We start from the raw sequence: 26,238 nt of genomic DNA on the forward strand, positions 1-26,238 counted from the left end.
TTTATTTCTATTTCATTATTTTTATTATAAATAAAACACATTCAGATTCTCACATAACAAATTTACAATCTAATCATAAAGACATGTTATTATTATTATTGTACAGTGTACACAACTCATACCGGTATTATAACTGATTGAAATTGGCCAAATTAAATCTGTTAATAATTAAATAACAAAAAAGCGGTGTCTACTGATGCAATGTTAACTTCTGTAATAGAAATACCAGACAATTAATTCATTAATACAAACATTAAACGGCCAACAACCATTGTGTACTGGGTAAATGTCTCAAAGACAGACAACAAATATAAAACAACTTCTGGTGCAAATGTCATTATTTACAATGTACAAACTATAGTCCTCAATACAGCCTGCTTATCCTGTTTAATTTTCTTAGTTTTCTTCTTTTTTTTTTAGTCCCAATTAGTTCATGATAAATGAAATTCTTTCACTTCATTGGGTGAAAAAAAAAAGTGATAGGGAAAAGTTCTGCAGTGAAAAATGAACACACGAAATGGCTCGCTTTTTCTGATGATGCTATGAGCTTTATACCATTATTGCGTTGCCTTCGACTTGGATTTAGTGGCTGACCGTTTGTCTTTTTTCTTCAAACCATCCATATTGCCTTTTAGAACATTTGCATAGGCCTGTGAAATAAAAAAATATCCAGTTCAACAATACATATACTAAAATACTGCACATTTCAAGAACTTGAAAATTATGATTGAGCATGGTAAGAGAGTGGTCTAGGATCCCAATTTTTCTAGTTTTTAAAATGGTTTGCTACTATCCTTACTTCATTCATGAATATTTATCCTGATAAATAACTTGTAAAAAACTCTATTCATGTTTGTCATAATAAGAAACAAAATGGAAAGCATTATCTTTAAATTATTATAAATTCAGAAATCAGTCTTCAAGGAAACGTGTAAACTTTCTCTGTAATTGGATGCAACATTAATAGTTTCAGATGAGCTAGGTCTAAGTGAAAAAACTGATATGAGTAATAGGTCATTGCACTTTCTTACCATTTGAAATTTGTTGACATCTTTCTGATTAATCTGAAAAATAAAGACAGATCAATTTATTTATACATCTTTCAAAATCTTCTGCAGTTGCAAACAGGCATATAGACAACATGAGGGTTGGTCGGGAAGTTTATTGTAATTTCACAGTACGTACATTTCTCCTATACCACGCTGTATAACCAAAGACAATATATCTGATTGGTCATAATTACAATTGTTAATTAACAATGGTTAATTTTCACTGATAGAGAATGAATGGCATTACACAGAACATGTAGTAATCATGACATCTATGGTCAGATCTTTAGACATATATAGCCATTATTTAAGAACATCAGATTTTGTATATAAATTTGTTTTGTTTTAATACCCGTAAGTTGAAGGGAATATCTGACATATTGTAATGTCGCAATATCATGTTGTGTTGAAATCTGAATTTGAATCTTTATGAATGACTATACTAGAAAGCTTACAGTACATGTCAGAAAAATCAGATCCTGATATGTTTTATGACTTAATAAGAGAATAAAATGTGAATAAGTTTTTTGTTCAGTTCTTGAAAATTTTCAGTTAATCTGCCTAGTGCCTATAGTCTTTCAAATAACATAACCAATTTACCGCAATTTACCCCCTGCAGTCCGATTTATCATTTAAAAGGCATGAAAGAGAATAAATTATTTTTATAACAATTTCAAAATCAGAACTCTTCATCTTAGAGGTGTTTTAGTTTTTGACTTATCATCATGTAATCTTATCACGACTCGTGCATGTATAGAAAACAAATTAGACAGGTTACTCCTACATGTAAATGGAATCCATACATGTATGCTTGTATATATGATACCAAATCTTATTATCAATAATAAGTCGCACAAAGGTGCAAAAGATCGCTGCTCATTTTGGAAACGTGAATCATGACAGGGATCAATGGAAACACTTACTCATAACACAACACTCTGTCTGATTGAAATCAGAGCAGTGGCTTCACTATAGTCAAGAAAAAAAACCAAAAATTCAAGTAATATGCACATCTCTTATATATGTAAAACTGATCTCCAAAACAACAGCTTGAAAACTTAAGAGGAGTTATCTGTACGATAGGGGTACCCTTTATGCAATGTTATGCAAAAAAAGGATAACTTCAACAGATGGTATTTTTTTCATAAATCATCAAAAATAAAAATTGTAGAGGGGGGATAAGGGGGGGAGGATAAAAAGATTAAACAAATGTTTTAACACAATATATATCGCACTGAAATCAATTTTAATCTCTAAAAATAACTGCTAATACTTCGTTATATCCGTAATTCGTTATATCCATATAACGGATTCGTAATAATATATATAGTGAATTTACCATATACATGTTTTCTTTCACCAGACTATGATTTTTGCTAATTGAGGCTTAAAATAAAAATTAATTACTTTGATACCTTTAATAATCGGATTGTAAATTGAAAAAATTATATGAAAATAAATTCATTCAAATTATGATATTAATTGGTAGCGCAAACTTCTTTAAACTGTGAAGAAATTCGTTATGAAAGTGTTAAATTTCGTTATTATTCACCTCTACGGGACTCAAAATCAGTTCGCTATATCCGTAAATTTGTTATATCCGAATTTGTTATAACCGTTAAATTTTGCAAAGATTTGTTAAGAATTTTACCGGGGATTCCAAAAAACTTCGCTGTATCCGAAAATATGCTATATCCGTGTTCGTACTATACAAGTTTTACTGTAGTTGGAGGAATATGTACTCAGTTTTCAATTTCTGTATAATTTACAGTTCTCTTAAAAGAATGATTAAACTGTTCAAGTAGTGATGGGCAATCAGTTTAAAACTGTACTCAATTATCAATTTGTAATTTATTAATATTGAATAAAAGCATTTTCATTTTTGAAAAAACAAAGTGGTCAATTTCAACTGCCTTATATATTTTATTGGTTACTTTAATTTTAATGGTACTTAGTTTATTGCTTAAAATTGCAAACAAAACAAATGACAGTAAATTAATTCATTCCTCTGAAGAATAAGTGTAAAATTGGTGTGTTTCAATACTGTGGAATCATTAGATTTCTTGGTGGCTCAATTTTTGTGGAATTCGTGGGCACCTCTAAACCATGATTTAACATCCTCCACAAATTAATAAATAAGGGCTATAAAGTCACATTTCCTAATGTAGGTACAGTGTATAAGATTTTACATTAATTCCCACAATCCTATTAAATTTCAGCAATCCCCAAAAATTGGCCCCCACAAATTTCAGTGATTCCACAGTAGCTGTCTCTCTCTCTCTGGTGTGGAAAAATTCTATACTACATCAACTGATTATATTGGCATTTCTTTTATGATCTATGACAATATATGTATTTGATTATCTACAGCAACAAACACGTATGTATTGATAAAGATCTCAAATCTATATGTAGATGTATGTGATATTTTTTATAATACATTTTGAGAGGAGAATTGTATTCAATGTATAGATGTGTTAACACAGGTATTTGACCGTCATCTACAATGACATTATATTCATCACAACCTAAAAGCACTTCTTTCAGATACAAAGGAAAACATGTCAAACTATATCCATAATCCATTTTTATCCTTAAATCAATTCCATTATGATATATGCATAGAAAATTTGCAATAAACATGTTTTCTTCCCTAGTTGTGCTCATTGATTCAAAACCATTAAATAAAAAATATACTTTTAAAACCTTTAAATGAAAAATTATCTGATTCTAATTTGAAGGATTAATGTGCATTTTTTCATTTTTAAATAAACATTTGCAAATGAAATTCAATCATAGTTAACTTTTCAATCTATAATAACCACAATAAAAGAACTGTAATTTTTCACCTCATTGGGACCAAAATCAATTCATTATATCAATAAATTTCTCATTTCCAAGTTTGATATATTCCCATAAATTTTTCCAAGGAATTGTTGAAATTTTGCAAAACTTAGCTGTAATTATGATTTTGCTATATCTGTGTTTGAACTGAGTTTTACTGAAAAATACATAGTTTATGATATCAAATTAATGAAATGGTACCGGTAATAGTGAGTTTATTTACTTATATAAGGAATAAGGAATCATTCTTTGAGTATTATGAGGTGATAATTTCGGTCGGGGCGTAATCAAATCCAATAAAGCCCGAAGGGCTTTATGATAGATTTGATCACGCCCCAACCGAAATTATCACCTCATAATATACAAAGAATGATTCCTTATTACTTATATTTATATAATTTTAAGGCATCGTATGGTTAAATATATAAATATAAATAAGCAAACCCCGCTGGCGCCTCAATTTGGCGTCATTTGTATTATGGGTTATATAGAACAAAATCGATACGTAGTGTTATCACAGGCAAAGACACCGGGAAATGTAAATATACTGTATTAAAGATAATAAATTTGATATGGTCAGCAATTAGTCCTGGTACCGGTGCTTGTTACAAGAAGAGCCTTTATATACTTTCTGAGGTGTGAAAATCAAAACGTTGGCCAAGTGGGAATTGAGAAATTCAGAATGATGACCAATTGGAAATTATATCCTACTCTCATTCAGTATTAACAATGATCAATCCCACTTACACATGATATAGAGTACAGAACAATCCGAATGTACTAGAAGTCATTTCCAGGTAAATCTTGAACCATGCCCATCTTGGGCTTATTTAAACTGAAATTTGGTTGATCTTAAATAGTAAGTCAAAATAAACCTACAAGGGGACCAAAGTTACCTAATGATTCTTAATTTCAATAATTTTTGACATGCTAAAAGTAATACTGCAGCTGGCTCAAGGTCTATTAATGAAATTAGTTCAAGAAAGTTGCAACCAGAGTATCACACACTGTTAACCAACTTTAATTCACGTTTGGGAAAATTTCACAAGTTTGCAAGAGATATGTTTTCACTGCGAACCACTCCATTACTGTTTTCTGTACAAGTTAAAATGGCAATTATATTGTCTTGACTGCCAGCTAGTACACAACCGTTTACAACTGGTAAATATTGCAAAGTAAAGTGTTTGCCAGCAAAAGTTGGTTAACAGTACTGTAAACTGGGTTATATTCGCCTCATGTTCTTTTTGCACTTCACTTGAAAACGGTTTTGCCCTGTCTTGAATTTGCCCAGACAAAGTTGCGTTTAAAGACAATTAGTTGAAACAGTGAATTCACACAGTCTTAAATTCTCCCACTGACAACAGGGGGTGAAAGGGGTGAAAAATAAAATGGGGGTGAATATTTCCCTGTATACAGTAACTTATTCTATCATTAAAAACTTACCACTGTACTGATTTTCTTATTTCCCAAGTTAGCCCTTATCAAACACTTATATTCTTGGGGCTCAGGAAGATTGCCTTTTCTAGGTTCTGGCTTTGTCCTTCCATCATCTAAAAATTGAAAAAAAGTATATATTGTAGCCTGGAAAAAAATACCAAGAAAAGGGGTGAATTCAAAGTATAGTTTTGTACATGTATTATCATTAATATACAAAAAAAATACTGTTGGCCAAAAAAGGTAATTTTGATTAATTTCTTCGGATTTTTTTTCCCCCAAGGTAATTTTCCTGCAGATGATTTAAATCCATTTTAGTGTTGATAACTAAACATGTATTTTATGAAATCATCAATGGAGTATGAGTGTGCCTCTTTAACTTTGAAGGAACAGTTTTACAATAGTAAATCTTTCTATCAGGGTAATAGATTTAAAAAGAATCATTACAACTAAACATCACCATTGGTTAACATTTGCATACCCCTCTTATAATTAACATCTAACGTCTTTCGTTTTTTTAATAGTACCTAGATGTGACAAGACCACCAGTTTTCAGCAAGACAAGACAACTTTTCAATGTCATATAACTTTTTCATTAAAATATACCTTAAAATATGAAAGATCAAGTATTTTTATTTTACATTTGCAGATGACTGTTACAGGTTGTTGTTTTTTTATTGTAAAAAAAAAATGGGGGTCTGTTAGTTTGAATACATAACTTAAACCATATCATTATGAAACTTGCATATATTGAAGTCTGGAAGAAATACACGAATATAAATAAAAGTCATAGAAGTTAACACATGTTACAATGTCAATGAAAATAAAAATTCCTGAAAATAATTGATGCTAAGGCCAGCATTTTTTTATTTTTAGGTTTACAAACAACAAAATGATAAAGTTTCGTAGGAGGAGGAAATAAAAAAAAAAATATCTTTTGACCTACAATTTTTTGGTTTACGAACCACAAAATTGTAAAGTTCTGTAGGAGAAAAAAAACCTTTTATGACATCATCTTTATTCTAATAATATAATGAATTACAACTTCATGATATTGGTGTGTAACTGCATCAAGTGTAGCATGTGAAAAGTATGTCATCTGTGTAACATATCACTGAAATAGTACAATAGAATATTAGACATACAGCTTTGATATTATATGTACATATAGCAATGTCAGGGGTGTGCAATTACAAAATTTGGCCACAAAGTTACTAGCCCAAGATTCAAAGTTACTAGTCAGACTATTGTCGGACATGTCAACATTTCATTTTAAAAAAACACCTAAATTTTATGTACATAAAGTCATAATGTTTTCTCCTGTATGATACTAGTATATAATTATTAATACACAAAATATTTATAACTTTCATGTTTTCTGCAGTTAAAAAATATTCCAACTTCATTGATCTCTCACATTTTATTTACAAAATTGGTTTGGGTGTTTACATGTATATGTAAGAAAACTCAAACATAACATTGTGAATGTGAACAGACTCTATAAAATCACTGCAACTATATGTGTGCAACTGTGCATGTATTTTATCCTGTTGAATTTCCATGTACAAAGTACAACTATGCAATTAATTAATATGTAATGGTAAATTTTAATTGAAAATAACGGAAAACGCACAAACAATAATATGATTTTTTTTAATTCACTAGGCAGGTCACTTTAAAATGTGTTCATGAGAATAGTTACTGCAGAAATTTATAATATCTCTAATACATCTCTCTCTCTCTCTCTCTCTCTCTCTCTCTCTGTAAAATAAATTTTTAAAAAGGCCAAGGAATACATATGCCAATTCAACACAAAAAGAAAGGGACTCATTTTACAGTGATGTACTTGAAAACAGCTGCACAGGTAACTATCGAAGCCATGTTCAGTGAGGTGTGACTATCTCGTCTAGCCACTGGTCAACAATGTCGGTAAAACTTCAAAGTATGAAACTTACAGCAGAGTGTTTGTAGAAGCTTCTCTGAAGAATGTAGCACGAGAAAAAGATGCGTACGAAATTTTTAGGCTATCATGACACAAAAAGAGCAGATTTTATGCCTCTGTGATAACAATGACGATACACTTTTCCTACTAGGAAAAATTTGCTGTCTGGGAGAAAAAAAAGATCTTTTTTGTAATTTTATTATTTTTTGTAAAAGCTCAGAAAATCGAGCGGCGGGTTTGTAAACCTAAAAATAAAAAAATGCTGGCCTAAAATGTTTTGCAATTTATGTTAAAAGTTATACTTTAATTACTGAATACAAAATCTCAATAACCACTGCACTAAATATCACACAGAAACACTAAAACTTATAATGTATAGTACATAGCACAACTAATTTGTGTCAAGATTTTCATACTTCCTTATCTTACTAAAACAATGAGGACATATTTGTAAAAGTCTATTTCTTTTGCCCCTGGTTATCAAGACAAACAAATTGACAAAGTTCATATGTTAATATGAAGCCTTGGGCTTATTGCAATATCATTCATGACCTTTTTCTTGGTTACAATGCTGAAAATCTTGACAACACTGTTAAGCTGTGCTTTTTTAAATTTGTCATGATGTACATAGTATTGTTTTATAATACAACTTGTCTTAAATAATTTCAATAAATCAAGTCAAGTTTACTTGTTCATTTATTTTAAATTACTCTCACACAAAATCTGAGTTGTCATTACTCCATAATACAATGGACATGATGAACCATGTCTTGAATGAAAATCAAATGTAACTTAAAAACAAAGATTGACAATTCCATAATGTTTTCTTTCAATCTTGCCAACAAGCTTTTGTACACACCCACAAACAATTTATTCTTTTTCAAATTAATATGCTATAATATCTAAATAGTAAATGCTATACATGTTACTGTCAAATGTGGATTGCAAATGCTGATCAATTAAAAAAAGAAGTTGCAGTTTCATGTTTATTATCAGCAATATGGTTAGATTTACCACCTTAAATAATACAAACACTGCTATGATTATGAACATGAACATGATTACAATACATTGTACTATTTAAAATGTGTTAAACATATGTTTGTACAAAAGGGAATGTTATAAACAATGTTCTAATGAAAATGTTTCAGAGAAACAGAAACTGAATTTAATGTTAGTAAAAAATGCAGGCTGAAAGCCGACGAGAACAATGTTTGCTATGAGTAATACATACTTACATCTTTTCATTGTCAATGATAAAGAACCGGAGGATTTTCCTTTTTGGAACATCTTCGTTAGTTCGGTCAAAAACTACAAAAATAATTCATCCTATGAAATGTAGAAGAAGTGGTACATACAAAATTTAATGAAATATCAAAATTAAAGTTTACACACCGTGTCATTTTCTAACAGAACCATCTTCTTCAGGCAGATTTCTGTTCTCGTGGAGAGTTGTTCTTCAGAAATTGGAGGTATAAAACGTCTACCAAATAAAAGATTTTGAACCCGATGTCAAAAAAACATGTACTGTGTATGTGGTTTATGGATCTGTAGCAATGAAAATTTTGAACGCCATGAAAGTATTTTGTAAGCTTAGTGTATTTCATGTTGAAATAAAATCTATAGTATTCGATGTTACTTTTTTGTTTTGTTGAAAGGCTCACACAAATATTACTGAATCGGGATCGATGTTCTGTTTCACGTTAAGATATCGTTTATCGAAAAGCCGAAAAAATGGACCACGGAAAAGACATCAGCCACAAAATTCGGGTATTTTTCACTATCTACTAAATATGCAGCTGCAAGTAAATTGCAGTTTGATGAACATTTATTTATCTATTAGAAACAACCTGATAATAGGTATAGAATTACAAGAGAAGCCGCTTTTTCATCTGATCATACAGTTGTAACGTTAGGTTGTGTTGAAGAAACTTCCATAGCACTGGCATGAGCACGATTAAAGGCAATCGGTCTAGCACTTGTTTACTTGGTCATTTCGACACTTTGTAAAATCGGCGCTCAGTCAAATTAAAACTTCCACTTTGTGTTACTGTCTTAAAATGTATTTCATTGAAGTTTTTAATTTGCTAATGCGAATTTCATCATTTATAGCCTCTTCAAAATTACTGGCATCCAACCATTCTCACAGAGTTCCATTTCTCGCCAGTGCATTGTTGTGTTTTTTTATCATCGCATAAAACTATTTGCGAAAAATGATGTAACAATGCACTGGCAAGAAATGGTACATGGTAGAAAGAATAATCTTACAGTGACCAGGCTACGCTCAGGTCACAGTAAGAATTCGTGCCATATACTTGCAATGTAGCAGCTGTGAAGCGGATCTGCTTCGCGGCGATTTTAAGTCTGTTGAAAATAATCTGCAGGGGAAAAACATATTTTTATACATTACAAACCTTTTTCAACATGCATATGTAGTTAATTCCACAAAATATCCATTTAATGGGTCGTTCCAATGCATTTTGTTAATATACCCGTTTGAATTTTCCTGCCATTTTGTTGGAAATCGCACTCAGAATATCTTGGATTTTATCGTTAACATGGCGAACGGAAAATACGAATTTTCATACGTTAACATGTCGACCGTAAACAGCGAATTTTCAAACATGATGTTAAAAGTGGCAGTGATTTCGTTGCCAAAACAGTTAATGTTGTAAAATGGGATTATAAAAGAGCAGCATTGTAGGTATTTGAGACCAATCATATGAAAATTTAGGCAAGATACAGCGCTATATATTTTTTTTTATTTGCAACGAAGAGAGTATCTGGGACGAATTCTATTGTTAATCCGGATCCATAGGACATCTGTCATTTTATCGATTGAATATTCTATCTAGGTACTTGGGGACTTGACGCACACCAGTACAGTATCTATCACTTTTTACTTAATTTCAGTTAATTAAAAAATGATTTTTCAATCTCTCTTTAACAACGAATGTCCTGAGATTGGTCCAAATAATTTTATTTGACAAAAAATTTTCGAACTATTTTTGTTCAATTTTCTTTTTGATTGGACTTGTCCTTTTTCATCTTTGCTAGCCAAGTGTCAGATTCATTAACCTCATCACCTGATGAGATGAGAATGAATCGAACTTGCTAGTGAAGATGATCGTCTTTAGACATTCAGTAAATACTAAAAGACTCCATCATGGTTACTATAGTATGGCTTTTTTTGCATTCAAAATGACATTGTTTGGTAAAATGAAATGTAGCGTCAATTGTTTCATTTACGTCATTTAATTATCTACCTTCTAAAACTTTGGCAAATTATTTCAATTTGCCATGCAAGAGAGAGATACTGCAGTTATTGTGAAGGGGTCTATAAGGATTTCGATATTAATGCTTAGCTATGATATAAAAAAATCAATTGAAGTTATGCATAATTTTTAAACTCTTTTGTTGTTTTTTTTTCAGTCGGCAATAAAGGCAAAATTGATAGAATTAAATGCATATGTTGGTAAGTTTGTTTTTCAAATTTTCCCAATAGTTTTCTCAACTAACTAATTGTCCCTTTATTAATATATAATTATTCAATGATATAAGATCTTTATACCATTTTGATACTCACTATATTATACCACATTCGTTAAAACCTCTTAATTCTTTCATTTTTTTTTTACACTGTTGGTTAATCTTTTAAAGAGTCAAAGAAGAAAAAGGAGAACACACTCTTTTCCTTAAAGCTTTTATTCCACTGACTCGTTCTATTCATGTAAAAGGGAAAATTTAATACAAATTTCATTGGAAGAAAATTAATCAATGAACATCATACTTACATCATATCTATGAATAACTTCAGCATTTAATTGAAAAAAAAATTATGAAATCCTGTACTCTCTGATAATTGATACTGTATACAGGGTAATATTTGCCCCTGTTTCATTTTCGCCCCTTTCGCCCCTTTCGCCCTCGTTGTCAGAGGGCCAGTTTAAGACTGGGCGAACACTACATTACAAATAATATCTCTGTTAACACAACTGCATCTGGGCGAATTCAAGATGGGGCGAAAACGTTTGCAATTGTGAAAGGGCAAAAATTAAAGGGGGGTGAAAAAACCCTGTATATAGTATTTTTCTAGGACACGCAGAACTCATCTTAGTTTTCTTTCATAGATACTGATTGTTTTTTACATTTGTAAATGGTTCCTTGATAATTTGAAATCTTTTCTAGATGATGAACTTCCAGACTATATTATGGTCATGATTGCAAATAAAAAGTCAGAAAAACAGATGAACAATGACCTTAATTTGTTCCTAAGCCACAACACAGAAAAATTTACATCATGGTAAGACATTGTTGCAGAAAATTGCATGAAATATTTAACAAAAACCTGACATTAAAGACTACATGGTTATAGCGAAAACGCTTATAATGATTTGACACTAACAGGGAAGTAATTTTCATTCCTCATGACTACTATGTGTATTACAAAGTAAAATTGCCCATCCATGGCACTTCGTTATAGGCATGTTCTAATAATATTTTTGGTCATGTGTGCCTTACACTATTTTTGGTCATGTGTTCCTTACTCCATTACCTGGTTGTCAATACATTTTCATCTCAATTGATACTGTGAAATTCTTCAGACAAATTTTTGGGTTTCAATTTTGAAGTGTATGAAGGAGTAAGTGTCTTATTGTTCTAGATTGTAATTTGAATTTGAGTTAACATGAGTCTGTGTGGCGTTACCACCAGGATTATGATTTTCCTCTGATGACCTGAAAGCTATCACACTAAAGTATTTTTGATACAGTTACTCTTGGAAGATCATTACATACTTTTGATAGAGTTGTGAATATATTGCATGTATAATTTCTATTCATATTTACTCAATATTGATTTTCAGGTTACACAGCTTGTTGAAAAAGCTGCAGAATCTTGGGACAGGTAATTCAAATTAACTTGATGCATATCACAATGCCAGTGATATCTATTTTTAAATTTTTTTTGGATTTGTTAAAACAAATTTTCTTTTTAAGGGCTGTGTGTTTACATTTTGAATCATACAATAGCATTCATTTTATAAGTGACTCATGATGATAATTAAAACTTTTCCTACTTCTTTGTTATTTCATTCATGTTTCATATTTTTTTCTGTACCAAACTGTTGCAGATCAACAGAAAACAAAAGAATTGGAAAAAGTTGAAACAAAAGTCAGTGACCCTGCAAAAGAGGTTCCATCAGTTAGTGATAGGAAAGAAAAGCAAGTGAAGAGGCACCATTCAACAGAAAAGAAAGATAAGGAGAGACACAAGGAGAAAAGCAAAGATGGTAAGGAGAAGGTCAAAGATTCCAAGAGTGGAAACAAAGATGGCAAGAAAGGCAAGTCTGGACTGGAAGTGGACCCAGAGATAGAGGATCTACTGACCAACAGAGAGGAGGGTGAGTGTAGGAAGATCAAATATTCAAATAATATTTGACACCATTTTTCATGGATTTTGTAAAATAACATAAAATAACACTTTTTAGGACTTGTAAATTTGTGGTCAATGAGGCAATGTTAGAATTAGAAGGGGGGCTTGAAAAAATGAGAATTTAAAGAACTGCAAATAGGAATGGAAAATGATTGTGGATAGAATGGCTCCATATGTATTAAACAAAAATAATTTCACAAATATCAAAATTCAAATTGATTTGTAAATATGAATATTCATTTACATGTACATGTAAACATAAATTTTTGGTCGCGATGTAAAAAAGGTTAGAATTTTAAGTACATGTAAGAGTTTGGGGAAAAAAAAAAGAGACTGTCAAAATTTATGAATTTTTAGCCGGGCTCTGCTGAAAGCAGAGTCCTGGCTATAGGCAGGCAAATCGCCAATGTTACTATAAATAGCACAAATAAACAAAAAACCAAACAGCGTCAAGTTAAAGCTTCCGCTATACCAAATAGTTACACAAAGAGCCACGTTTTGTCAAAAGTGTTGGGATTTTGTTTTTTTTTTAAAATTTCGAATGAATTGTCTATCTTTTTTAGTTTTCTTATTAATAACGTGTTTTTAAAACATTACTATGCATTTTGGACACATACAATGCGCATGGATTTCCATGAACTACTTTGCTGCGCGATGAAGAAACAGGGATTGAATATATAATGCTTCTTGAAAAATTCAAGGCAGTAACTGTTAAACTTTTTAACTTCTACTAGACAGACATATTTTTTGCTTATAGCCGCTTACAAAATTTGGTCGCTCTCTGATGCTTTGCCGACATTAAAAGCATGAGAGAGAGAGAGAGAGAGAGAGAGAGAGAGAGAGAGAGAGAGAGAGAGAGAGAGATTTTCAGTCTTTACTACACAATATGCATAAAGACACACCAAAAGAGCCCGGCTTTCAGTACTTCAGTACTTTGATTTACATAAAGGTCCCTTGAGAAAAGAATAGGCTCTTGTAATATTTTTTTTCTTGTGTCTTGAATTTAAAATTCTAGAACCCTCCTCATACAAACAAGTGATAAATATTTTTTTCTTGATCAGATGAGTTTGCTGCTGAGTTTAAGGAGGAATCAGAGTCCTCCAAGGCAGCAAAAGCCAAGCAGACCGAGAGAGGTATGGCTTACTCAGTCATGGTCTGTTAAATCATGTTCAATTTTGCAAATTAATGTCTTTTTTGCTAGAATTTAAATATTTTGATATTATATAGAGACATTGTAAATAATTGATGTACAAATAAAGCCCTGTTTATGACCCTTTCAGGTGCATCATCTCAGGTGAAGTCTAGTCAGAATAGCTCTCAGAGTAAAGCCAAGTCTTCTGTGAAACCAGCCTCCATACATTCTCGTCTCGGTCTCCCAATCTCATCAGATTCGGACCGAGGGAGGTCCTCCAAGGAATCCCTCCCTCAGAGAAAGGAATCCTTCCCCCAGAGAATGGTTCAGAGACCCCTTTCTTCTTCCTCCTCTGCATCCAAGAGATCTGTAAGCTTTTCTTTTTCTTATTTTTATATATATTGTGAACATTAAAATTGATCATACTTAACTCAAATAATTTACAGCCGTGTGAAAGATAGGTTGACATTCAAAGTTTGCAAGCCTAGTTTCTCCTGTGATGACCGATACATGTATCATCATATACAATTTTTATTTGTTTTGATAAATGTAGGTGACTTCGCCAAAAAGAAGGCAGCCATTGTCTGTCGTGGCATCAGTGAAGAGGAAGTTTGAGTTGGAGGATGAGGATGAGGAGTATGACCCCTATAACCCGGCTGTGGGCAGTGTGGCCAGTGTTGTTCAGGTCTCCTCCAGACCAAGAAAGTAAGCTAGATATCTAGAAGATATCAATAAATATTCAGCCTCAAAATGCTCTAGGTGTCCTCCCAGTTCAGAAAGTAAGCCAGATACCTAGTAAATTTCAATAAAGTTTCATCCTTAAAATGCTTGAAGTGTCCACCCGACCCAGAAAGTAAGCCAGATACCAAGTAGATATCAATATATAGGTGTTCTCCCAGCCCAGAAAGTAAGGCAGATATCCAGTAGATATCAATAAGTAGTCAGCCTTAAAATGCTTTAGGTGTCCTCACCACCTAGAAAGAATTCCTGATATCTCGTAGATACATGTATCAATAAGGGTTCATTTAAAATTTAAAATGGTCCAAATCTATATATGTATTTCATGATGAATATCGCTTATGTATATGCATTTATATTTTGTTTCTGGATTCAAATGTTTACTTGGTTATTTAGTTTCATTTTCTGGTAAGAATTGTTCAGATAATACATGTTTAGTAGGAGAGTTTGATGATTGAACTGACCTCATAAATGCTGTTTGTTACTTGTGTACCAGTATGCTGTTACCCATTTTTAGAAGTTATGAAAGGAAGATTGTTTGATTGTATGAATGCATACATGTATCTTATTGTTTTCCCAACAGGTCCAGTGTGCCAATCACAAAACAGGCAAACAAAAACTTGATACTCAAAGCCACAGCAGAAGCTGAGAAATCTGTGTCCTCTGCCATGGACACTGTGCTCAAAGAGGAAAAAATGTACAGCGTGAAAGGTAAAGGAAGTTTTAATGTAAAAAGTACATGTATCTTATGAATAGTTTTGTTTATGTTTTATATATTTTTTTGGCTTTTAAAATAATTCTCAGTAATTTTGTATCATAGCGACTTGACAAGTATTGTGAGAAATGTTGTTATGACTTGATTACTGTAGAATCATTAGAATTCGTGGTGGCTCAATTTTCGTAGTATTTGTGGGTAGCCCTTCCCCACGAATTTACATCCTCAACGAAAACAAATTTAGAACGAGTTATCTTTGTTACTGAAACTGAAAACTGGCACATCCACGAAATTGCATCCCCATGAATAAGCAAAAAAATCACAATCCACGAAAATTGGCCTCCTCGAATTTAAAGAATTCCACAGTATATGTGTAAATCTCTTATATTTACATTAAAATTACTAATACATGTAGTATTTTGATATTTTCTGGTTTAGAAGATGCAAGAACACGGTTAAAGAAACCTGTTACTGTCACATTACATGGAAGAAATGAATCAAAAGGAGAATATTCCAGTAAATCTGTGGGGATGTCTGGGAGAGGGCTAGTCTCAGGCTCCAGAAAGTCAGAGCTGATGAAGAAAATGACTTACACCATAGAAAATAAACCCAAGGTCCAAAGACTGGAACACAGGGAAAAAGCAATTAAGGTCATCAAAAAGGAAGGTGAGACAAGGACCTGTCTGTTGTTTTAAGAAATTTACTACCAGTTAATAGTTTTATCTTTTTTACTGCATGTACTTTGTAATTACCAGTTATGACAATTGTTTATGTTCACAAATGATTTAAAAGCTAGATTTGTTCTACTTTCTTGAAAGAAAAATATTAAAGAATGGGAGAACATCTTATGAGGTATTTTTTATGTGACCAGGACAAGAAGTTGCCCGTGTGATTCCAGTGGTGGATAGTCGGTATATCCAGATCCAAGAAAAGGTAGAGGAGGGAGACAGTGTCCAAGATGGCTCGGATACTAGTCCTCAGGTTTGTCTTTTGTCGAAGATGTCCCTCGTACACTTTGAAACGATTTTGCTGTCAGTTTGGTGAGTTTTCAAAAGTTCAAAAATCATGTAGAGGAGTTAGCAGTAACAGATTGTACCAGCATGATAAGTATCATAGATCTTCCAAACTGTTGAGCACAATGTAAATGTCATACCTAACTAATTATGATCCTTTGTCTATCTTTAGCTCCCAGTGAATTCGGACGAAGAGCAACCATCCCTGAGTCCTGACATTGACCCGGAGGTGCACCGTCTATTACAACAGGAGTCTGAGGCAGAAATGTACCCTAACAACACAGGGGGGTCACAGAATGGGGAGGAGCCAGGAGGTTCCCCAGAGGTGGGGGAGGAGGAAGAGATAGATGAAGATGATGATGAGGCTCAGAGGGCCCTGTTACTGAGGCAGCAGAGTCAGCAGGCCAACAGGAAGAGGACCTTCGCCCAAACTACAAAGTCAGTCTTGTAAAGAGTAACCAGCATGTGATCAGACCTTGCATTCTTTTTCATGTTTTAAAGGAAACAATAATGCAATTAGTCAAAGTGAAAATGAAATCATTCTCTCTCTCTCTCTCTCTCTCTCTCTCTCTCTGAGTCAGAACTGTCCCATAATGACCCTGAATTTTTGTTAAACAGACAGAAACCTACTGCCTTTGTATCACCAGTGGATACCAAGTTTATTGTCACTCTGGATGGCGTGAACCCCGATGAATTTGAAGCTGACAAAGAGTCAGGGGGTGGGGAGTTGGAGGCTAGTGAGATCCCAAAGAAAACGATTGTCCCTGCAGCTCCAGAAATTAAACCTGTTACATTCAGTCTAAAGGATACTGATGGTAAGCATTTATTGTTAGAGTATGTCCATACACAGAATGTATTCTAAAGCTGGATCATTATTTACTGTGGAACCATTTTAATTCACAGGGGTCAATTTTCGTGGATTTTTTTTTTTGCTTATTCTTGAGGATGTTTATTTCGTGGATGCGTTGGTTTTCAGTTTCAATAACAAAGATAGTTCTTTCTAAGTTTGCTTTCGTTGAGAGTGTAAATTTGTGGAGGAGGGCTACCCACCAATATCACGAAAATTGAGGCACCACAAATTCAAATGATTCCACAGTACATGTATTCTAATTTCTTTCAACCCCTCTGAATGACATTACGGTATATGTATTGTATTTAATCTGAATCAGTTTTGCAGTTTATATATTTTAAACTCTTAACTAGAAATTGAAAACTGAGATTATTACAGGTAACAGGTTTTTGAATTGGGTTTATTAACAGATGAAGAAGAGGAAGATATTTTGCCTTCAAAAGTAGCCAAGTCAACAGAGAGATGTCGTTTCTGGCCAGCATGTGTTAATGGCAATTCTTGTCTCTATCATCATCCTACAGTTCCCTGCAAGTAAGGCTACAGAAAGAGAGAGAGAGAAAAAGAGAGGGAGGAAAAAGAGGGAGTGAGAGATGTTGGCAGAACCCTTAGGATAAAGTATGTGAATTGGGGGGGGGGGGGGGGGAGACTTAAGTCTTGCAAATGATTTAATAATTCATAACTACTGTAATAAAGACATATCATCAGTAAATGTCTATGCATATGTAATATGTGTAATGGCAGGTCCACTTGTCTACTTTTTAAAGAAATTAATCATTTCTGTTGTCGGATAAGTCTTGTGATATTCACAGATTGCAAAGAAATTCAGTTCCATTCTGATTGTAAGCTTCAATCTGCCAAGGGATCCACGTACAAATACTTGATGCATTTTAATTCATATTACTCATGAATAGTCCAAATTGATTGAATAACAGGGACTAGTAAATTATGAAGACATGTACACCACCGAACAATTCTACACTACTTATTATGTTAAATAAAATCAGGGCGGTCACTCCCCTCAAATTTGAACCTAATATCGGACCCATTCCCAATGGCAAAAAGCTGCAGATTTTCCCAATTCATGATAAACTGCTGTGACAACCCTGAAAATGAAATTGAAATCTGGCTCAGACTTTTGCAGAAGTATTACTATTGCCAGTTCAGTGGGCTAACTTTCCAACATTTCAGAAAACCTGATGAAAAAAAAAAAAAAAAAAAAAAATTGTAGCTGCTTCATATCATTTGATTTATAAATTAATTTTACTCAGATCATTTATTTTCTCAAAGCAATAAATTTTTCACCCAAAGACTGGATCATATCTAAGATGTTCCTCAAAAAATGGGTTTGCTGTCGCGAGTTCAAAATCAAAAACACGTTTTTCTCACTTTTGAATACAGAAAACAATTTAGATTTCAATAATTTCTTGATAAAAATTTGTCGCCTTCCTACTTTAAATGTTGTGAAAACAAATTGAATTGGGTTCTAGTAATGACAAGTGACTTGTTTGATTAGTCACTCAAAGAAAACAACTGTCCGCCTTGGTGCTAAGAAATTCTATTTTTGTATATGACATGACTCTAGTCACAAAGTATCAGAATACCAATAATTACATTATTCTTCCACCAGATCACGGATTTCTCAAAGCAATTGAAAATCAATAAACAGGTTTGTTTGCAATGTACATGTCCATTGACTACAGGTCTATGTACAGCATCAAATCTATCAATTTTTCTTGTACATTTTAAGTTTATTCACCCTTGTCATGTTACTGTAAGGGCATTAGATATTTTTTTGTTAAGTGTCTGATTTTGTTATACCCCAGCTCCGAAGGAGGAGGGGGTATACTGTTTTACCCTTCTCTGTCAGCCAGTCTGTCTGTAACAAAAATTTGTCTGTCAGTCTGTCTCTAACAAAAATTTCTGTTGCATTTTTTTCAGCAACTATTTTGCAAATGCTTGATTTTTATTTGTTTGGGCATGCCATACATCTGGATCTGTCTTTGTACCAATCGAACATCAACTTCCCGTTAAATGATGACTTCATTTCTTTAAAGCCTAAATTTTCAAACAAATTTTCATCAAATATTTATGGCACACGTAGCATGTTTATGCTAACGAATATATTTAATTTTTTATGTTACACAAATGAAAAGGAATTCTTACAATAAACTATCAAGTTCTGATTTATTTATTGTGCAAAATCCTTGTCCCATTCATAAAATTTCTCACCTTGGTCCAATCTTGCCCATGAATTTCTTGGTCAAGGGTCAAGGTCATATCAGACCATTTTTTAAAAAAAATATACCCGATATATTTTAAGCTCTATCTGACTATACTCTACATAGAGCTTCTTGGGAGCAGTGATTTTGGACCATGCATTTATGTCAAATGTTAAGGTGATAACAGATCTACTTAAAATCTAGTTTTGGACATAAATTAAACCAAAAGAATGTCTGTAGCTAAGAGGTTTGCAATCAGCTTCAGTTTTATAATTTCTATACCAACTGAAAAAAAATTTAAATGTAATGGTAAAAGCATTTTCGTCTGAATTGTTTTTCATCCAAATATCTATTAAGCGGGGTTCTTTTTGATGGTCACGATCTCATTAATGTCTAGTTTTATAAACATTGAAAATATGTACTGCTGAAAAAAAGCTGGTAATGCAATGATGCAGATGTGATATGTTTATTATTGTTTTGACTCCACATCTAAGATGGTAAAGTTTGAAGCATTTTATTTATTAGACATCATACAGTAGATGATCAAACTTAAGATTTTAGAATCAAACTTAAGATTTCAGAATGTTTGGAGAGAGGGAACAGTACATACAGCAGTTAGCCAATTAGTTGATGATGGTTGTGTTGATTTCAGAATGTTTCCCTCGTGTAAGTTTGGAGAGAAGTGTCTGTACATACACCCAAACTGTAAGTTTGATGCTCAATGCACCAGGAAGGATTGTCCATTCACCCACGCGAGTAAAAGAAACGCCACCACCACAGTGATACAGAAGAGTAAGTACACAAATTGTATTAATAGTTGAGACTGCCAAAACTTGGTTATGTCATTGACGCAGTCTGATCGCACTGCTTACGTCTGCGAGGTGTTGAGAGGTACTAGCATTACTATCTATAGATAATTCAATCAGCAAAGTCACTGTTGTGTTTTACACATAGCTACAAAAAATCACCCGCTTCCAATGGATTTTGCCACCTTGGACGGCTTGAATCTACCTTATTGACTATGTAATTAGACATTGTTTATCTGTTTAAATAAGAAAAATGATTCTTTACATCATTGAGATTAGATTTCTGTGATAGACTAATATACAAAGTGTTAAAGATGACAGTGTTTGTGGTTATTACTCACCAGATATTCTTTAATTTCATTGTTTAGCTCACATGAACCAAAGATTCAATTGAGCTTTTCTGATCACCTGTTGTCCATCGTCTGTCTGTCTGGTTGTCTGGTCATCCATCTGTCTGTCTGTAAACTTTCCATGTTTTTGACTTCTTTCTCTACACACAATGGGCCAAATTTAACCAAACTTGGTGCAAAGCATCCTTATGGGAAGGGATTTTAAATTATTAACATAAAGGGCAGATCCCTTTTTAAAAGGGAGATAATTGCAAAACAGTGAAAATAGGGTGTATTTCTTAAAAAATCTTCTTTTTAAGAACCACTGCTCCAGAAATGTCAATATCTACACCAAAGCTTGTATATATCGTGAAGATTCTAAATCGTTAAAATTATGTCCACTAGACCAATACTGGGGCCCTAAGAGGGGTTCAAAATTTGACACAGGAAAATCAAGGAAAAACATTTAAAAATCTTCTTCTTAATAAATACAATGCTACAGTTTGTGATATTACTATGCAAGCATCCTCAAATAATGTAGATTCTAAATTGTTAACATTTAGACCCCAGGACCAACACTAAGGCCCTAGGAGGGGTTCAAAGTTTAACATAAAAATATATAGGGAAAATATTTTAAAATCTACTACTCAAGAACTACATTTTGTGAGATTACTATGCAGGCATTCTTAAACGATGTAGATTCTTAATTGCTAAAATTGTAACAACAACCCCCCCCCCCCCCACATAATACAGGGGTCCCAAGAGGTGTTTAAAGTTTAACATAGAAATATATTATTTAAAAAACTAATATAAAATAATACAAGGAATTGATGTTCAGGTGAGGAATGTGGCCCATGGGCCTTTTGTTTTTCTTCCTCTTTTTGTTTTTTAATCATATTTTTACAAAACGCTATTTGGAATTAGTTTGTTGACCATTTTGCACTTTGAATACATTTGTTACCTTGGTTCCAGTAATTCAATTAAAAAAAAAACAAACTATATCAGAAATATATTTTTTGATTTAGAGACCATGATTTTAAGTGTAATTTTTTTCCATAAATGATATTGACAACTTTTATCATGATGTTTACTCACTTAAAATTGTACATGTATGATATATAATGCACCAAACTCAGAGCTATTTACTTCCAGAGTCCCATTAAAATCTTCTTTGAACTGGTTATAATTTATTAAAAAATACATGTACTTTCAATTATTTTTGGCTTAGTTTTGTGATATGAAGATTTTATTATACAAATTTTAACAGGGATTATTTCTCTAGAAGAAAAATTTCTCTTGGAAATATCTAGCATTTATTTTCATAAGGAATATGAATACATGTACAAGAAGGAAAGATTTAAAAAATGATAAACCTGGTTACTGATCATAAGCAGTTATTTAAATACCTCAAAACTGTGTAGTTACATGCTTTCATTTAAATACAGTTGAACTTCGATATCTCAAACACCAATATCTCAAATACAATGGATATGTCAAAATGATTTGTAAGTCCCAACCATTTTAAGTATTTTACCCTTGATATCTTGAAAACTTGGATATCTCAAAGTTTTTGAACAGTCCCATCTAGTTCAAGATAACAAAGTTTGACTGTATATGGATTATCATTGATACTAAAAGGAAATTGTCTTGTTTCCTTAGTTGTCCAAGTCCCAGTTGCAGCTACTTATGGCCCTGCCTTTAATAGAGCAGCCCCCACTAGTACCCCTGTGGTCTGCAGGTTCTTCCCAAACTGCAGCAATGTCCAGTGCACCTTCTATCATCCAAAGGTAAATATTTCAATATTGACTTTATTTAAAGTTTACCTGGAATCTACCAGCTACAATCATGTGTTATTTTTTTTATCTCATTCTAAGGGTTTTCTGTGATAAGTATACAATATATAGGCCTTTTTAATTGTGTTTGTAAAATGTTTGTATGAGCATGAAATTTAGCATGCACTGGTAAGCCTAACAGATCATTTTATTCAGTCTTATTGTATTTTAGCCTTGTAGATTACAATCATGTGTAGTCTATTTATTTTTACATTATTCTAAGGATTTACTATGCTAAGTTTAGAATATATAGGCTTTTTTAATTCTGTTTGTAAAAATTTTACATGATGTGTGAACATGAAATTTGCACTGGTAAGCCTATCATGTTTTATTGGATCTTATTGTATTTTAGCCCTGTAGATTCGGAATGCAGTGTATGAATAAATCTGTCTGTACATTTTACCACCCTGCTGTGCCAAGCAAAAGCCAGTTAAAGTGGTCAGCTACCAGCAAGCAAGCTAGTACACACATCAGGTATGTACAACACGTAAATAGGAAATCATACAGTACAATGTAACACAAGCTAGTACACACATCAGGTATGTACAACACGTAAATAGGAAATCATACAGTACAATGTAACACAAGCTAGTACACACATCAGGTATGTACTACACGTAAATAGGAAATCATACAGTACAATGTAACACAAGCTAGTACACACATCAGGTATGTACTACACGTAAATAGGAAATCATACAGTACAATGTAACACAAGCTAGTACACTCATCAGATATGTACTACACGTAAATAGGAAATCATACAGTACAATGTAACACAACCTTGGCTTCTCTTAGTCTAAAATCCTTTACAAATACAAAATGTAATATGACATATTATCAATATCAACTTTATTGCACATGCAGTACATAATAATACACGTATTTTCGAAATAATTTTGTGACATTTTCATATCTTTCAATCTTTCATATCTTTCTGTCTTTAAGGTATTCAATGTATAACGAAGGGATATTGAACAATTTTGAATCATTTTAAACTAGTTAAATAAGTATTGCTAGATAACTATGAGAGTAAAATAAACGATATTCACATGACAGACAACATATAAGGAGCTGGTCATTTTGCACCCGAAGATTTTTTAAAGAGTTATCTCCCCTTGATAAAAAAAGAAAATTTTAATTTCGTCAAAATATCTGCGGTAAATGATTAATTTTATTTCATATTTTGATAAAGAGACAGTTTATGCAAGTATTAACCAAAAGAGTTTTACAAATCATAATTTACTTTTTACAATATCTTGATAAAACATATGTTGCCCATAGACTTCAATGCAAAATTCAAGGTGTATATAGTAGGACCATAATCAACATTTTGAAAATTCCTTCGGTGGAGTTTTTTATTTTGAAAACACCTTCAAAATGATATCATGATAAAGAATATCGGACCATTCATTTATTAGGTACAAAATGCGGTCGTTATACATCGAATACCTTAATAGAGGGCTCTTAACCCCTTTATCAATTATTTCAAATATTACAAAGATTTAGTATGAGTATTTTAGGAGCATACCTTTCTTTTCTTACATTCATTCCTGTGAACATTATAATACTACAATGCAATGTCAATGGATGAAGTTTAGCAAGATCAGTTCAATAAATTTCTTTTCAGCCCATATCAACTAAATATATACTGTTAACTCTTTTTTTGCAGCCAAAGACAGTTTGATGCAGGAGTTGCCGAGTCCTTGACAAGCTCTTGAGGGAGAGATGACCATTACATATCTGTAATGTTATACTGGTTCTTGTCTCTAGAATACTGTACTGGTACCAGACACTGAAAGCAATGGCAGCACAGTGGGAGGAACAATTATTTTCTTTTAAACTTCTTAAAAAGGACAGGGAAATTCATTATTTTCCTTAAACCTGTTTGTATTTAGGAAGATTCTTAAATCCAACAATTTATTTACAGTAATAAACTTTTAAAAAAGAAGTTCCAGCTAATTTAGATTTTTTCTCCATTTCTTGTGTTTTAGGAAAATCTCATACTTAATGTGTGTATTTTGGATTTTATTCTGCTCTGAGATATTTCCTGTTAGTGTATAATATTGATTCATGTTTTAACGACTTGATGCTGTTATTGGTATTGTTTTAATACTTTAATCATGTTCAAAGAGGGGATCTTGAATTTGAAATGCACAAGAACATTTTTTAGTTTACTATGCTAAGGGCAGCAACTGTGCAACTTTTACTGTGTTTATAGAATTCTGTAATTTGGTTTTGTTTAATTAGAATTTTCTGTATTGAATTTTCTTTACAAAAAATATTGACAACATACAAACCAACAAGAAATAAAAGATTATTACAAATGTTGCTTTTTGATATTGTTTTTATCATTAATACATGTATTTCATAATTAGATACAGCATTTGAGAACTAAATCTTTTGCCATTTATCAAGCTTTGGTATTTAAAGATTTTATGTTGTTTAACTTGTATCATAGCTTGCATCATAACCATGCAGATGGTGCCAAACGTTACTCACATATTGTGACAAACAAGCCCTAGGGATCAATTTTTACAAAGTACTTGCCAGTTTCATGAACATTTTGAAATATTTTTTTTTTTACAAAATTGAATGAATTATTGTTTTTAGTTGCACTAGATGTACAAACAACATGGTGATCTATCAATAATCTGACACAACCCGTAATTCAAAATATTATTTGTGTTTTAATCCTAATTTCTTTAAATACCTCTCTCTCTCTCTCTCTCTCTCTCTCTCTCTCTCTCTCTCTCTCCAGTCTAAAGAAGAATGTCAAATTATACAATTGTAGATGTAAACCAACCCTAAGTAGTATGTAAGCTAATTGTTCCATCATGCATTGTGCCAGGCTAGCTAGGTGGGTTTTGAAGTCTTCCTTTTGCCTTCCTTTAGGGAGTCATTTGTTCTGTCCCTCACCCTTACCATTATCAAAGATGAAAGTCTACATACACTGTACAATGTACATGTCATGTGTATCTGCAACTTTGAGAAATTGTTTGACGCCTTTTAAGAAGTTGAACACAATTAAGGTGTTGAGATAAAATTATTTCGGTTTTTGTTGTTCTGTACAGATGAACATTGTCATTTTGTATTTATGACGTTTTAATAAACTCCCAATATTGTGCAGGAATAGGTAAGAAATTACTCTTGCACTGTACTCATTTTTGACTAGACTACTTTTGTAACCCTAAGTTGATTAAAGGGTCAAGATAAAAGTAATTCAAGGATTGTAGATGCTTGTAAATTCTTCAATGACTCATCTCGGACTGTAGGTAACTATAACCTGATTGCTATGACGTGGCTATGATGTTTTTTTTAACGCAGTTTGTTATGGTGTGCACTTAGTTTATCTATAAAAAATGATGCATGTAAAATTTCATGAATTATTGTCCACTGTATCAAATACCTATTCGGGATGACATATTTCCTTTTTGGATGAAGTACATAAATGCCATTATGTTTTTCAGTTCAATCGTGACGATTGCTCTCGTCGATAATAACTTTATTACATAATAACCTGCATAATTTTAGAGCAATTGCTTATACTGGTGCTTAGTTTCTCGCATGCATCATATAAACCCATGTCAATTGCTTGAGAGAACTATTCTTTTTTATTATATCCTATACTATCACGAATAATTGTGTTGGTAACCGTTGAATGAAGTACATTGAAAACTAACTTGATCTAGACAATCTTGCAATATAGCTAAAATGTGTTACGTATAAGGCTTATTTCTTGGTGCCGTGACCAGGATTGAAGAAAGGCTGAGGAAAGTCAGACAAACAGGACCCCCCCCCCCCCCCCCAAAAAAAAAAAAACACCCCAGAAACTGAAATTGCAAGTGCATCAACAAATGAAGTTAAATGGGGACCCTTGAGAACTTTGGTAAAGAACACGA

At 32.6% G+C, this 26,238-nt stretch overlaps 2 protein-coding genes across 3 annotated transcripts; one reads left to right on the forward strand and one right to left on the reverse strand.

Moving 5' to 3' along the window:
• On the reverse strand, window positions 1–8,766 carry LOC128176756 (signal recognition particle 14 kDa protein-like). The gene is made up of 5 exons (XM_052843284.1): window positions 8,665–8,766; window positions 8,508–8,580; window positions 5,337–5,443; window positions 1,032–1,064; window positions 1–650 (listed from the first exon to the last, which is right to left on the reverse strand). The coding sequence occupies exons 1-5, from the start codon at window positions 8,686–8,688 to the stop codon at window positions 558–560; spliced, it is 330 nt and encodes a 109-aa protein (XP_052699244.1). The 5' UTR covers window positions 8,689–8,766; the 3' UTR covers window positions 1–557.
• Window positions 8,767–8,953: 187 nt separating this feature from the next.
• LOC128176755 (zinc finger CCCH domain-containing protein 14-like) lies at window positions 8,954–24,664 on the forward strand. 2 transcript variants are annotated; one of them, XM_052843281.1, is made up of 18 exons: window positions 8,954–9,039; window positions 10,702–10,744; window positions 11,458–11,572; window positions 12,134–12,174; window positions 12,401–12,670; window positions 13,764–13,835; window positions 13,983–14,203; window positions 14,388–14,539; window positions 15,156–15,283; window positions 15,726–15,953; window positions 16,159–16,268; window positions 16,473–16,738; window positions 16,919–17,115; window positions 17,561–17,681; window positions 20,022–20,161; window positions 22,164–22,291; window positions 22,689–22,810; window positions 24,009–24,664. In XM_052843281.1, exons 1-18 carry the CDS (start codon window positions 9,004–9,006, stop codon window positions 24,055–24,057), a joined length of 2,439 nt encoding a protein of 812 aa, XP_052699241.1. In that variant the 5' UTR covers window positions 8,954–9,003; the 3' UTR covers window positions 24,058–24,664. The 2 variants fall into 2 exon arrangements, with proteins under 2 accessions (XP_052699241.1, XP_052699242.1); XM_052843282.1 differs by having other exon boundaries at window positions 15,162–15,283.
• The last annotated feature ends 1,574 nt before the right edge of the window (window positions 24,665–26,238 follow it).

The sequence above is a fragment of the Crassostrea angulata genome, chromosome 3, assembly GCF_025612915.1.
Source record: "Crassostrea angulata isolate pt1a10 chromosome 3, ASM2561291v2, whole genome shotgun sequence".
NCBI lineage: Eukaryota > Metazoa > Mollusca > Bivalvia > Ostreida > Ostreidae > Magallana > Magallana angulata.

Bases quoted from the DNA above. Each gene is read 5' to 3' on its own strand.
- LOC128176756 (XM_052843284.1), bottom strand. From the start codon at position 8,688: ATGGTTCTGTTAGAAAATGACACG. The intron at 5,444-8,507 runs GTAAGTATGTAT...TTCAATTTTTAG, and splicing joins ATCATTGACAATGAAAAGAT to ATGATGGAAGGACAAAGCCA. The intron at 1,065-5,336 runs GTAAGTTTTTAA...TTTATTTTTCAG, and splicing joins ATAAGAAAATCAGTACAGTG to ATTAATCAGAAAGATGTCAA.
- LOC128176755 (XM_052843281.1), top strand. From the start codon at position 9,004: ATGGACCACGGAAAAGACATCAGCCACAAAATTCGG. The intron at 10,745-11,457 runs GTAAGTTTGTTT...AATCTTTTCTAG, and splicing joins AGAATTAAATGCATATGTTG to ATGATGAACTTCCAGACTAT. The intron at 17,682-20,021 runs GTAAGGCTACAG...TGTTGATTTCAG, and splicing joins CATCCTACAGTTCCCTGCAA to AATGTTTCCCTCGTGTAAGT.